At 46.3% G+C, this 13,616-nt stretch overlaps 1 protein-coding gene across 1 annotated transcript in view; it reads left to right on the top strand.

Annotated features, from left to right (window-relative positions):
• Positions 1-13,616, top strand: part of ABHD12 (abhydrolase domain containing 12, lysophospholipase) — a 48,150-nt gene that overhangs the window by 11,606 nt on the left and 22,928 nt on the right. The window contains exon 2 of the mRNA XM_081560534.1: positions 13,021-13,145. Coding sequence (XP_081416660.1) covers positions 13,021-13,145 — 125 coding nt within the window. The remainder of the gene's footprint in view (positions 1-13,020; positions 13,146-13,616) is intronic.

The raw sequence follows: 13,616 nt of genomic DNA, 5'->3' as shown, positions 1-13,616 counted from the left end.
GGAAGAGAAGACCAAAAATGCTAGTAACAAAAAATACCTATAAGGAATAATGCCTTGGAAAGATATATACAAAATCTGTAAGAGGAAAATAGCTCTGCCCTAAGAAAGGGTGAGTACAAACTTCTGGTAACGTGTTAGCCACCTCTACCCTAGATCCTGCTTTCTCTAGCAGCGAGCAAAGGCTACTCTGTTGCAGTCCACAGGCTTCTCACTGCCATGGCTTCTCTTGTTGCAGAGCATGGGCTCTAGGTGCATGGGCTCAGTAGTTGTGGTGCAGGAGCTTAGTTGCTTTGCAGCATGTGGAATCTTCCTGGACCAGGGATCCAACCCATGTCCCCTGCATTGCCAGGCAGATTCGTGACCACTGGACCACCATCCAAAGATGGTGTTTCTTTCCCAAATAGATTTAATGCAGTTCTGTTTGGGATCAGTCTGCCTCAGTTTCCCTTTAGGGAAGGCAGAGTGCACGATCATGAGTAGGTCCTGGGAACACAGATTGTCCACAGTTGCAAACAGCAAGCCAGGGACCAGGGACTAGGGACTAGGTGGTAAGCAGAGGGTAGTCAGAGCGGGGAGGCTGCCCTTGAGCTCACCACCTCTCAGGGAGCTGAGGAAGAAGGCTGAGATTTTCAGCATCCTTTTCTAAACTTGCATGTATTTCAATAAGGACAGAAAAAACATTAGAAGTTCTCTTATAATTGTAAATATTCCCAATTAAAAAGACAAATGGTAGAGGAAAATATTTTAATATATATAATGTCAGACAGAGGGATAATATCCTTAATATATAATGATTGTAAGAGGAATTAGAATAAACAGCCAAGGAGACCTTGGAGCAAACAGCCTTGAAGCTGAAACCTGGAGGGAACACAGGGCTGAGGATGTGGACAGGTCTCAGAAGTGGGGAAGCAACTAAACCCATGCCCGAGACAGAGCTGGAAGGTCAGAGGAAGTGGGGAAGTACTAGGCCTGTGCTGGAGACTGAGGGCTGGAAGGTCAGAGGTGTGCAGTGTTCCTGGTACCTGTTTCAGATACACTTGCATCTGATTGTTTAAGGGGGGCAGTGCTATGACCAAGTCTCCTTGTGAGGAGACTCAAAGGCTCTCTTTGGCTATGTAGCAGGCAGGTGGAGGTTGGGGGTGGTTCCATTTAAGAAGTCCCTTTCAAAGAAGGCTAAGGTATTGATCTCCAGAATGGGGTGGGTTCACCCAGGAGGTGGGTGAGACAGTCATTAAGATATGGGAAGGAAATATTGGGACTTCTAATTATGTTCATATTCAGATATTAACCACCCAGTTACATGTGTGCATAATTTAATATGTACATATATATTGAGGGCGTGCTTCAGAAATGTTACTGATTAAATGTGTAATCAAAAAAGTTTAGGACTGCCGGTCTAGGCAAGATAAGTGGCTGGCCTGGAGCAGAGAGGCAGCAGGCAAGGGAACTAGAGATGGACAGATTCGAAATGTTTTAGAGATTTGGTGGCATTGGAAGTGGAGGTGGGGCAAGAAGAGGGGTCAGGAATGACTGCTAAGGGTTTGCCATGGGCACAGGTATGTGCTGAGATGGAAAACTGGAGGGGAAGCAGAGCCGGAGGAGAGGGCAGAAGCCCAAGTGTTCATTTAGCTCTGGACGTGTTAGTTTGGTTTGCCTGGGGGACTCCACCTGGAGACACATGACACATAGACTGGGAGCTCAGTCCTTTCAGGCTTGCATGTTGTTGACCTGATCCGAGTGCTGTCAGGGCAGACCAGGTCACGGAGCAGAACCCTCAGCTCACTAGTGGTTCTTACCCGCTGGGTGTCTGGCGTGAACTCTGCTCACTAGGGTTGCTGAGGAGCCAGGCCGGCAGGCCTTCAGCTCCACACGCTCTAGCTCTGCCTTGTGGGCCGTTGCTGCTCCTGAAGCGTCCACCCAGAAGGGACGTAGTTTCTCCACTTACGTTTCCTGAGCCAAAGCAAGTCACTAGGCCTCCCCTAACTGCAGGGGGAAGTCGTGGCCTAGGAAGGCCCAGAGCCGGAGATAACGGTGCTCATGTCTGACGACCGCCACATAGTTCTGGGCACGAGCTGACGGCAGCGGCCTTTCTGAGCAGGTGACGGTCGAGGAGCACCAGGCCTGGGTAACACTGAGCTCAGAGTGCTGTGACCCGCCTCGCTTCCTTGGGACTTGTCCTTGGGGGCCCGGAGTGGAACACCACTTAAGCCGAACGGTAGGTCCTGTGACTCCGCTAGGAGAGTGCACGTGGGCTGGGGCCCGAGGGCCTTAGGGTGAGGTGGATCTGACTCTGAGCTGCCAGCCCTGGGTGGGGTCCACCTTGGGCAGGCTGGCCACCCCACCACTGCCTGGTGCCTGAGTTCCACTTTGCTTCCCTCCTGACGCTGTACACAGAGTTCAGGATCATTTCTGAAGTGTCAAACTACTTTTTTTAAGCACTAATATGGTTAAAGAGTGATTGTAATTTAGGATGCTGGAACAGGGAATTAGCACTCAGCTGGGAAGTTTGGCCAGGCTGGGCTGGACAAATCCAGGACGCATTCACTTCCCGCCAGCCCTGGACAGAGACCCTTTCGGCTCAGCTCAGTGTTCCCCACATTCAAGACGGAGACTGTGACTGCGCCAAGCATCTCACTTCTTATGGGTCTTCTCTGCACAGCAGTCGTCTCAGGTAGATTCCATTAGAGTTGAAGAGACCGAGACTCAGAGAGTGGATCAGCCCTGGCATCTGGAATGTGAGGAGGGACAGGCCAGCTCCGTCCCCACTGCCACTCAGAGCCCAGGTTCGGGAGCGTGGTACCTCATACTTCTGGGGGCTCCCACTGGAGGGAAGCACGTTGGGGCCCCCACGGCCTGAGTGGGTGTTTTACTGGAGGGGGCCTTGCTCTGAGTCTTCATCCAGCACTCTGTTCCCTCCCCCTGGCAGAGGGATCGGGCAGGTGGTTGGAGCATCTGCCTGGGGAGCAGTAAGTCGGGAAAGCAAGTCACGGAATCGGAGAGGAGCAGGTGCGGCTCTGGCACCCGCCTCCTGGTCTTCACACGCTTTCCCAAACCGCAGCCTGTCTGCCTGTTTGGGTGCATCTGAGAGCGGCTCACCCAGCCCATGGAGGTAGAGTTGGTCCCTGGGTTGGTGCCTGGAGGGCTCCAGTCCTGGGGCTGAAGACGTTGGCATATTCATCTCAGCAGTAGCTACACTGATTGAGATTACACTGCCAGGAAAGAGACGGTGGCCAGTTCCCAACAGCTGTCAACCGTTGGGTGTCAGAGTAACACATGGGAAATGTTTGTCTGGAAGCAGACAGGCTGGGTTGCACAGGGAATGTTGCAGGTGCCAAGCCTTTATTGCCCAGGGAAGTCTGAGGACTTGTGCCAGCAGCCCTGCTGAGGGCCTGTGGGAAGTGAAGCCTCTGCTGTGTCAGGTGCTGGCAGCAGGTGAACCATGTGCAGGGTTATCTCTTGTCTTGTTGGAAGAGGGTGTTTGCTATAACTAGTGCGTTCTCTTGGCAAAACACTTAGCCTTTGCCCTGCTTTGTTTTGTACTGCAAGGCCAAAATTACTCCAGGTTTCTCTTGACTTCCTACTTTTGCATTTGAATCCCCTATGGTGAAAAGGACATCTTTTTTTGGTGTTAGTTCTAGATGGTCTTACAGGTCCTCAATAGAACCAGTCAACTTAAGCTCTTTCGGCATTAGTGGTTGGGGCATAGACTTGGATTACTGTGATGTTGAATGGTCTGCCTTGGAAACGAACAGAAATCATTCCGTTGTTTATGAGATTGCAGCCAAGTAATTTTGAATTTCAGACTCTTTTGTTATCTATGAGGGGTACTCATTTCTTCCAAGGGATTCTTGCCCACAGTAGTAGATATAATGGTCTGAGTTAAATTCACCCATTCCAGTCCATTTTAGTTTGCTGATTTCTAAAATGTCAACGTTTACTCTTGCCATCTCCTGCTTGACCACGTCCAATTTTACTTGATTCCTGTACCTAACATTACAGGTTCATATGCAGTATTGTTCTTTCACTACCGGACACATCCACAACTGAGCGTTGCTTCCCCTTTTGCCCAGCCTTTTCATGGCCTTCCTCTGATGGAGCTATTTCTCTGCTGTTCCTCAGTAGCGTATTGGACACCTTCCGACCTGGGGGGGCTCATCTTCTGGTGTCATATCTTTTTGCCTTTTCATAGTGTTGTGGGATTCTTGAGGCAAGAATATTGGGTTGGTTTGCCATTCCCTTTTCCAGTGGACCACGTTTTGTCAGAACTCTCCACCATGACCCGTCCATCTTGGGTGGCCCTGCACAGTATGGCTCATAGCTTCACTGAGTTACATAAGGCTGTGATCATTTTGGTTAGTTTGCTGTGATTGTGGTTTTCATTCTTGAGGCTATGGGATTGTAGGTCCTGCTTCTTCTGTCTGCCCTCTGATGGATGAGGGTAAGAAGCTAGTGCAAGCTTCCTAACGGGAGGGACTGGCTATGGGGAAAACTGGATCTTGCTCTGGCGGGCAGGGCCACGCTCAAGGAATCTTTAATCGAATTTTCTTCTGGTGAGTTGGGCTGTGCTCCCTCCCTGTTGTTTGGCCTGAGTTTACAGGCTCTATGGTAAGTAAGGGTAAAGGCGAACTCCCCAAGGACTTATGGCAACATGTGCCTCCTAGGATTGCTGCTGGCAGTGCCTCTGTCTCTGTGGTAGGCCACTGCTGGCCCACATCTCTGCAGAAGGCCCTCAAACACTCACAGGCAGGTCTGGCTCAGTTTCTTGTGATGTCACTGCTCCTTTCCCCTGAGGTTTTGTTTGTGACCACCACGAGTCTCTGTTTCCCCCAGTCCTGTGGAAGTTCTGTAATCACATCCTGTTGTCCTTCCCTGGGGATTCCCAGTCCCTTTGCTGGATTCCCAGGTTGGGAAGACTGATGTGGGGTCTAGAACCTTCGCAACAGAGTAAGAACTTCTTTGGTATTATTTGTTCTTCAGTTTGTGGGTCTCCCACCCCTCAGGTATGGGATTTGATTTTAATGTGATTGCACCCCTCCTACCATCTCTTTGTGGCTTCTCCTTTGTCCTTGGACACAGAGTATCTTTTTTTTTGGTGGGTTCCAACGCCTTCCTGTTGATAGTTGTTTGGCAGCTAGTTGCAATTTTGTTCTTCTCTCAGAAGATGAGAGTATTGACCCCCCCCCCAGAAGCTCTAATTGCAGGATTTATTTACCTTTGACTATAGATTGATCAAATAGATGGGGAAACAACGGAAACAGTGAGAGATTTTATTTTCTTGGGCTCCAAAATCACTGCAGATGGTGACTGCAGCCATGAAATTAAAAGATGCTTGCTCCTTGGAAGAAAAGCTATGACCAACCTAGACAGCATATTAAAAAGCAGAGACGTTACTTTGCCAACAAAGGTCCGTCTAGTCAAAGCTATGATTTTTTTCCAGTAGTCATGTATGGATGAGGGAGTTGGACTACCAAGAGAGCTGAGTGCCAAAGACTTGATGCTTTTGAACTGTGGTGTTGGAGAAGACTCTTGAGAGTCCCTTGGACTGCAAGGAGGTCCAAGCAGTCCAACCTAAAGGAGATCAGTCCTGAGTGTTCATTGGAAGGACTGATGTTGAAGCTGAAACTCCAGTACTTTGGCCACCTGATGCGAAGAGCTGACTCATTGGAAAAGACCCTAATGCTGGGAAAGATTGAGGGCAGGCGGGGAAGGGAACTACAGAGGATGACATGGTTGGATGGCATCACCGACTCGATGGACATGAGTTTGAGTAAACTCCAGAAGTTGGTAATGGACAGGGGAGCCTGGTGTGCTGCAGTCCATGGGATCGCAAAGAGTTGGACACGACTGAGCAACTGAACTGAACTGAAAGATTGGTCAAGTCTTTCCTGGACTTCCCTGGTGGCTCAGACAGTGAAGAACCTGGCTGCCAATGCAGGAGACCGGGCTTTGATCCCTGGGTCTGGAAGATCCCCTGGAGAAGGGAATGGCTACCCACACCAATATTCTTGCCTGGAGAATTCCATGGACCGAGGAGCCTGGCAGGCTACAATCTGTGGGTTCGCAGAGTCAGACAGAACTGAGGAGCTAACACTTTCAAAGACTGGTCAACCCCAAGATGTCAGGGAAGGTCGTGCTCTTAACTTCTAGGAGGACACATTGCAGGCTGGGGTGGCGATGTGTTAATCTCTTCATTCTTACAGCCATTCACAGGTGGGCAGGGTCAGATTATCTCCCTGTGAGCTAACAAAGGCATTTTTTGTTTAAACTGTAAGGCAGAGAGGCAGAGTCCCCTGAGGCAAGCCATTATGGTTATAATACCAAAAACAACAGAAAGCGAAGATTAAAGTCAAACAGATCCATCATGGAGTCAGAATTGGCTCTTTCCTGCATCAGGTAGAAAATTAGAAATGTCAGTTAGGAGGGTTGTAACTAGACTTTGAAGGAAAACCAAAGAATTGAAAGTTTGGTAAAGACTGATAAAATGTGCAAGAGGGCAGGATCTAGGCCAGTTTACAGACAGATCATAAAAGGTCAAAGATAATGAACAGCACTAGAATCCGAATAACCCACTAGGGTGTGTTAGTTTTCTGTTGAAACATTAAATTTCTTTGTACAGTCATGTCCTTCTTTGATCAAAGATACTCAAATTCAGATTTTTTTTTTAATTGGTCTAATCATTTACACAGGTGCATCAAGAATGCCAGCTGACCACATAAGCCTCTTAATAGTTTCCTTTGCTAGAACATTTCATAAGGAATCTCAGATTAGACTTTTAAGTCTTTTGAAGCTAGAAAGCCAAGCCAAGATCAGTATCAGTTCAGTCACTCAGTCATGTCCGACTCTGAGAGCCCATGGACTGCAGCACACCAGGCTTCCCTGTCCGTCACCAACTCCCAGAGCTTGCTCAGACTCATGTCCATCAAGTTGGTGATGTCATCCAACCATCTCATCCTCTGTCATCCCCTTCTCCTCCCGCCTTCAATCTTTCCCAGGATCAGGTCTTTTCCAGTGAGTCAGTTCTCCACATCAGGTGGCCAAAGTATTGGAGCTTCAGCTTCAGCATCAGTCCTTCCAATGAATATTCACAATTGATTTCCTTTAGAATTGACTGGTTTGATCTCCTTGCGGTCCAAGGGACTCTCAAGAATCTTCTTCAATACCGCAGTTCAAAAGCATCAATTCTTCAACCCTCGGCCTTCTTTGTGGTCCAGATTTCACATCCATACATGACTACTGGAAAAGCCATAGTTTCGACTATACAGACCTTTGTCTCTGCAGTACAGATGGATTCTGAACTAAAAGATATCCCTTGAGGCGGAACCAGGACCTTGCCCCACGGCTGCACTATTCTTGAGTGCTCCTCCATTGTTTCTGCTTTGGCTTCATTCCCTGATTAGGAACTGTTTGAATCTGCCCTTTGGGAATCAGAGAAAGTCAAAGAGTCTGAGTGAAGCTTGTTTCCTAGGAACAGAAGATGCAGAAAGGCTTTTGTGTTCCCGAGGGCCCTCCAGGGTCCTGTGAGTTTCAACTATGGTTGAAAAATCCATTTATGCAATTCCTATTTCACTTAGATCAACCTAACACACTGGTTCTTAACAGTTATACTTGGATTGTTCATGAAATTGCCATAAGCTAACCATTGTAGGGTTATTTCCCTGTTTATTATTTTTATAACACATGTGTTAGGCAGATATCAAAAAAATTAGAAAGTAAAAAACCTTAGAAAGTTAAATTCAGTTTTTTTTATTGTTTTATTGCTGCACTTGATATACATGAAATAATGGATTTCAAGCAATTTCACTGCAGATTTACTTGTACTTTTAGGTTGAATTTATAATTTTTAAAATCTGTTAATAGTAGATTATATTAGGTTGTTATTCTACTTGGGTTTATTTGTCAAATAATGTGTGCTCATGTTATACTTAATGCTAATAACTCAGGGTGAAAATGTGCACCACAGATGGGACTTGAATTCAAGTGAGGGAGTCAGACCCGGTCAAGAACCACTCTTTTTTCACTGAGATCACACACTTGGTGTCAGGACTTAATGAAGGCCAGGTTCTTTATGTCTCTTTGCAGAAAGAATTCAGTGAGAGACAAAGTGATAGGTAAGAAGTGAATTAACTTAGAAACACACTCTATGGGCCATTAAGAAGTGAATTAACTTAGAAACACACTCTATGGGCCATTAAGAAGTGAATTAACTTAGAAACACACTCTATGGGCCATCAAGAGATCCCAAAATATAATTCGGTTTTTGTGGGCCAGGTAAACTCACAGGCTAATAGGGGGGAAGCTAATGAAACTGAAGCTCCAGTACTTTGGCCACCTGTTGTGAAGAGGTGACTCATTGGAAAAGACCCTGGTATTGGGAAAGAGGGCAGGAGGAGAAGGGGGTGACAGAGGATGAGATGGTTGGATGGCATCACTGGTTCAATGGACATGATTTTGAGCAAACTCTGGGAGATGGTGTAGGACAGGGAAGCCTGGCATGCTGCAGTCCATGGGGTTGCAAAGAATCACAGGACTGAGCAACTGAACAACAACAATGAGGGGGAGGATTATTCCAATTATTTCAGGGAAGGGGTGGGGATTTCCACGAATTGGGCCACCACCTACTTTTGGCCTTTATGGTCAGCCTCAGAAGTGTCATGGTGCTGGCTGGTGTGTCATTTAGCTAATGCATTACAATGGGCGTATAATGAGGCTCAAGGTCTACTGAAAGTTGAATCTCCTGCTATCTTGGATCTACTTGGTTCTAACCAGTTTTGTCATGTCCTATGGCCTTGTCATTCTTTTAAAGGTTATGCCCTGCCCCCTTCCCTCCATTTCAAGAGGACAACTGCTTTTATTAAAGTGACACTACTATACTGGTTTTGTTTATACATGAACTTGAAAAATATTTGGGTTCTTATACATCTGGGAGTTTTAGGAATATTTAATTTAGCACTTATTTCTCTTTAAGTCATTTGGAGCAGAGCTCCTTTAAGGGATTTTGTAAATTAATTTGGTAATACCACCCAGGGCTAGGAAAACATCACAAATACTGTGACCCCTTAAACAACATGGATCTGAATAGTGTGGGTCCACTCATACACGGATTGGTTTTTTTCACCAAAGATGTGCCACAGTACCTCGTGATCCACAGTTAGTTGAATTTGTAGATGTGGAATAGCAAAAATGGAGGACCAGCTCTAAGTTACACTCACATTTTCAATTGCATGGAGGGTTGGCACCCCTACGCCCTTCACTTTTCAAGGGTCAGCTGTAGGTTACATACACACACACATACACAGAGGCATGTTACTGCACTTGTCCTAACAGCTGAGCCACCAGTCAGCATAACCATAGTCAAACCAAGCTCACCAGCTTAGGTAACATAAGAGTTGGTTCTCTTCTTTGCCCTGCTTTAATTGTCTTTTTATCTGAATTTAGTTTTGGCCAAATGGAACAATTTAAGATTACCTGCTCAAGATGAGAACGAATGCTTTTGTACAATATTTAACTTGTAAGATTTTCATTTCCCGTAATGTGTAATCTGTGGAGGCAGTGGACTAAATTTCAGGTGAGGGACTTCTTAAAAATACCAAGCAGCAGTCTGGGTGTTTCCATAGCTCAGCTGAGGAGTAAAATACCCAGCTTGTTTCCCGTGTGTCATTTTTTCCTTTTCATCCTCAGATAGAGGCTGTGTGAAGTTCCTGAGTCCCTTAACAGCTCCCCCAAGGAGGCAGAGGCCTAAAAGTCTAGTGACTGTAGGAAGGTGGGGAAAGACCTGGCAGGATGGACAGAGAAGTCAGTAGAAAGGTCAGTCTCGCACGTAGTCCTGTCTGGAGTGCCTTCTGAGGCGACAGCTTGGGATTTCCAGACAGAAAGTAGAGTTAGGGGGTCAGTGGGTGGAAACAGTTGAGATATCAAGGGTAGGGGAGCTCTTGCAAAGGCAGGTCAGTGGTTTGGACATCAAAGGTGGGGATGAGGGGCTTGATGAGATATCAAGATGGGGGATAACAACGGAATTCTAACTAAAGCAGGTCAAGGTCAAGGCACAGAGGAAGAGAGGGCTCAGTTCTTGATAAAAGCTGAGAAACTAAGTGAATATCTAATGACTGCATAAAATGGTACAAGTCCGGTGGTGTCAAATTCTTAGCTGTCAACAAAAATGAAAAAGGGCTTGAGTATTTTTCACTGTGTGATTTTTGGCATATAACCCTGAAAAATTGGTAATACTAGTGAACTTCCATTCTCTTTTACTGATGTGAATAAGTTCTCAATATTTATATTTTTCAAAAACCAAAAAAATAGAACTACAATTAATGTTCAGTTCAGTTCAGTCACTCAGTCGTGTCCGACTCTTTGCGACCCCATGGACTGCAGCACATCAGGCCTCCCTGTCCATCACCAACTCCCGGAGTTTACTCAGATTCATGTCCATTGAGTCAGTGATGCCATCCAACCATCTCATCCTCTGTCATCCCCTTTTCCTCCCACCTTAATTAATGTTAACCCTTCCCTTTTCTGTATCAATAAGTAATATATATAGAGAGAGACATGATGCATCTGGGAAAGTAGTGGAATCCATCTCATTTAGAGATGCGTTTTCAGTAAAAGCTTACTTGCCATGCTTAATAATGATTTATCAAAAATGAAGCATTTGTCATTTTGATTCATGTGTATGGTAATAATCCTAACTCAATCCAGAAGAAAATGACTTTAATGTAGGAGCCTTACTGCTGCAGATACATAGTTTGTTGAAATTTCTATTTATATATGTATTTCTTGTTCAAGAGGGGTATGATAGCTAGTGAGTGGCTAGATATTGGCCCAGATCACCTTAACTCCACAGCCTTCCATTTAACCACCACACCGTATGCCTTTTGTCAGTGAAAGCGTAGATTGTGCATGGACTTTAAGTGCCCTTTTAATACGTATTTATTTTTTTGGCTGTGTCGGGTCTTCGTTGCATCATGCAGGATCTTTTCTTGTGGCGTGCAGGCTCAGTAGCTGTGGTGTGGGTGCTCCAGAGCTCACGGGCTCAGTTGCTGCAGCCGACATGTGGGCACTCTAATTTTGGCACGCGTGGGTTTAGTTGCTCCACAGCATGTGGGATCTTAGTTCCCCAACTAGGGATGGAACCCACGTCCCCTCTTGCAAGGCGAATTCTCAACCACTGGACCACTGGGGAAGTCCCAGGATGCCCTTTTAAACTTCTCCTGCGTCATCTGGCTAACTCCTATATTCCTGGCTTAGTGTTCCCACCAGTGGCCCTTCCCTGGCAGCCCGGACTAGGTCAGGTCACCCTGTGCAGCTGGCCTTTTGGCTGCCCTGCTGAGCTGAGAGCACAGCACAGAGGCAGGTGTATCCTTTTCTGCCCTTATTGTCCACTGCCCAAGGAGTACCTGGTGCTCAGTAACAACTGGAGGATGAGCCAGGTGATTGAGTGAAAGGATTACATTGTCAAATATGTGTATTTGTCATCAGCTGTACTGAAGTATTACTTACATCAGTCCGCTTTGTTGAGTGTTGATTTACATGAGATAAAATTTACCAACGTATGCATTCATGTGTCTGCAACCACAGTCCAGATAACAAACGTTTCCATCACTGGAAGAGTTGCCTCGCACCCCTTGTAATCTCTTTTTCCCTCTACTCCCAGCCCCGGAGATCACTATTCTGCTGTTGTCTGTTGTTGTTGTTGTTGTTCAGTCACTTAGTCGCGTCCAACTCTCTGACCGCTTGAGCCTCAGCATGCCGGGCTTCCCTGTCCTCTGTAGTTTTGCCTTTTCTGGAATTTTTGACAAATGGGATTATACAATGTGTAGTCTTTTGTGTGCATCTTATGTAGCTTAGCCTGATGCTTCTGTAGCCTTCTGTATTGCTGCATGTGGTGAGTTCACATACCTAGAACTGATGAGTTCTAGGTATATTTTTTAAACCACCTTGAATACTTTTTTGAAATAGCGCAAATATAAGTAACCCCATCGAGGTTGAACCTCGATGTCAGAGAGATTTCGTGGTAGCACTGTTTGCCTTTTTCACTTCCGATCTCTCGTGGGGTTCCAGGAGCTTTTCAGGTGCCATGTGATGTATCACACTGCGGCAGATTGAATGCAGAAGCACGCACCAGAACCCATCTGTCTTCTGCTAAGCTGTCTAAGCTGTTTGTCTTGAAATTTGTAAAAATCTCCTCACTAAAATTTTTCCTTTTGGAAAATTTAATCTTTTTTAAATAACAGATGTTAATTATATTAGCTTGTCATGGGTTGTTTATTATTATTGGATGACTTAGTATAATAGATATTTAAAATTTTTCTTTAATGTCTCATAAAACAAATACTGATAAACACAAATCATATGAAGGTCTTTTGGGCCCTCAGTTTTTCAGTTGTCGAGAGGCCCATAGTCCAAGTTTGAGGATCTCTGGGTTAGGAACCCATTTTAACGGGATCAGGATGGGGATGAGGAAAGTCTTGGAGCTGGTTGTGAATTAGAGAGGGTTTTGAGACCTGGGCTAATGACCTGGCCTGAGGCTTCCTGAGCAGGGCCTCCGGAAAGTATGCAGGCAGAAATATGAGAACATGGAATCGTGGCCACTGTCCTGTCCTCGGCCCCCTGCTCCCTCCTGGGATCTGGTTTGACAGGTTCTGTGCATAGGTGCTTCCTCTATTGGGGAGCCCACGCCTGCTTGCAGGAGGGGAATCAGAGGTCCAGAGGCAGCCTCTCTCCTGAGGGGAAGTTGCAGCCACAATCTGACATGAGGTTGGGCACTTTCTGAAGATCTGAAGGATCCCAGGGCTCCCATAGGAAACCAGCAGGACTGTTTCTTTGGCTTTCAGGAAACAAATTTTACCCTCCTGGTAGAGTTCTGAGCAAATGACAAGGCACACGCAGGTGGGAGGCTGCTCTCGTCCTCGGTGGGTGATACTCTTGTTGGGCACAGTAGGTGTGGGTCTTGGTGAGTGCTTTTGATGATGCTGTTACTAAACTGTACTGGACTCACTCCTGTGCACTGCTTTTCTCTTGTAGGCGAAAGGGCCTGTGCTTCCGACTAAGGAAGATACTCTTCTGTGTCCTGGGATTGTACGTGGCCATTCCGTTTCTCATCAAACTATGTCCTGGGATACAGGCCAAACTGATTTTCTTGAATTTCGGTAAGTGCTGTGTGTCCATTTTCATTTTAATTTTAGTAAGAATTCATGTTCATAGTGATTTATGTATTTATATCTTTACCACTCAGCTCAGGAAGTAGGGCTTCCCTGGTGGCTTAGTTGGTAAAGAATCCACCTGCAATGCAGGAGACCCTAGTTCAATTCCTGGGTCAGGAAGATCCACTGGAGAAGGGATAGGCTACTCACTCCAGTATTCTTGGGCTTCCCTGGTGCCTCAGATGGTAAAGAATCCACCCGCAATGTGAGAGACTTGGGTTCGATCCCTGGATTGGGAAGATCCCCTAGAGAAGGGAAAGGCTACCCACTCCAGTATTCTGGCCTGGGGAATTCTGTGGACTGTATAGTCCATGGGGTCACAAAGAGTTGAACATGACTGAGCGACTTTCACTTGCAGGAAGTAGAGCCTTTCTACTGTCCAGAAGGTTCCCTGTGTCCCTTCCCAGTTAAGGGATG

The sequence above is a fragment of the Giraffa tippelskirchi genome, chromosome 13 (genome assembly GCF_054371585.1).
Source record: "Giraffa tippelskirchi isolate mGirTip1 chromosome 13, T2T-mGirTip1v1.2.pri, whole genome shotgun sequence".
NCBI lineage: Eukaryota > Metazoa > Chordata > Mammalia > Artiodactyla > Giraffidae > Giraffa > Giraffa tippelskirchi.
Note: the sequence above shows the minus strand (reverse complement) of the source record. Positions and strands in the feature narration are given on the sequence as shown.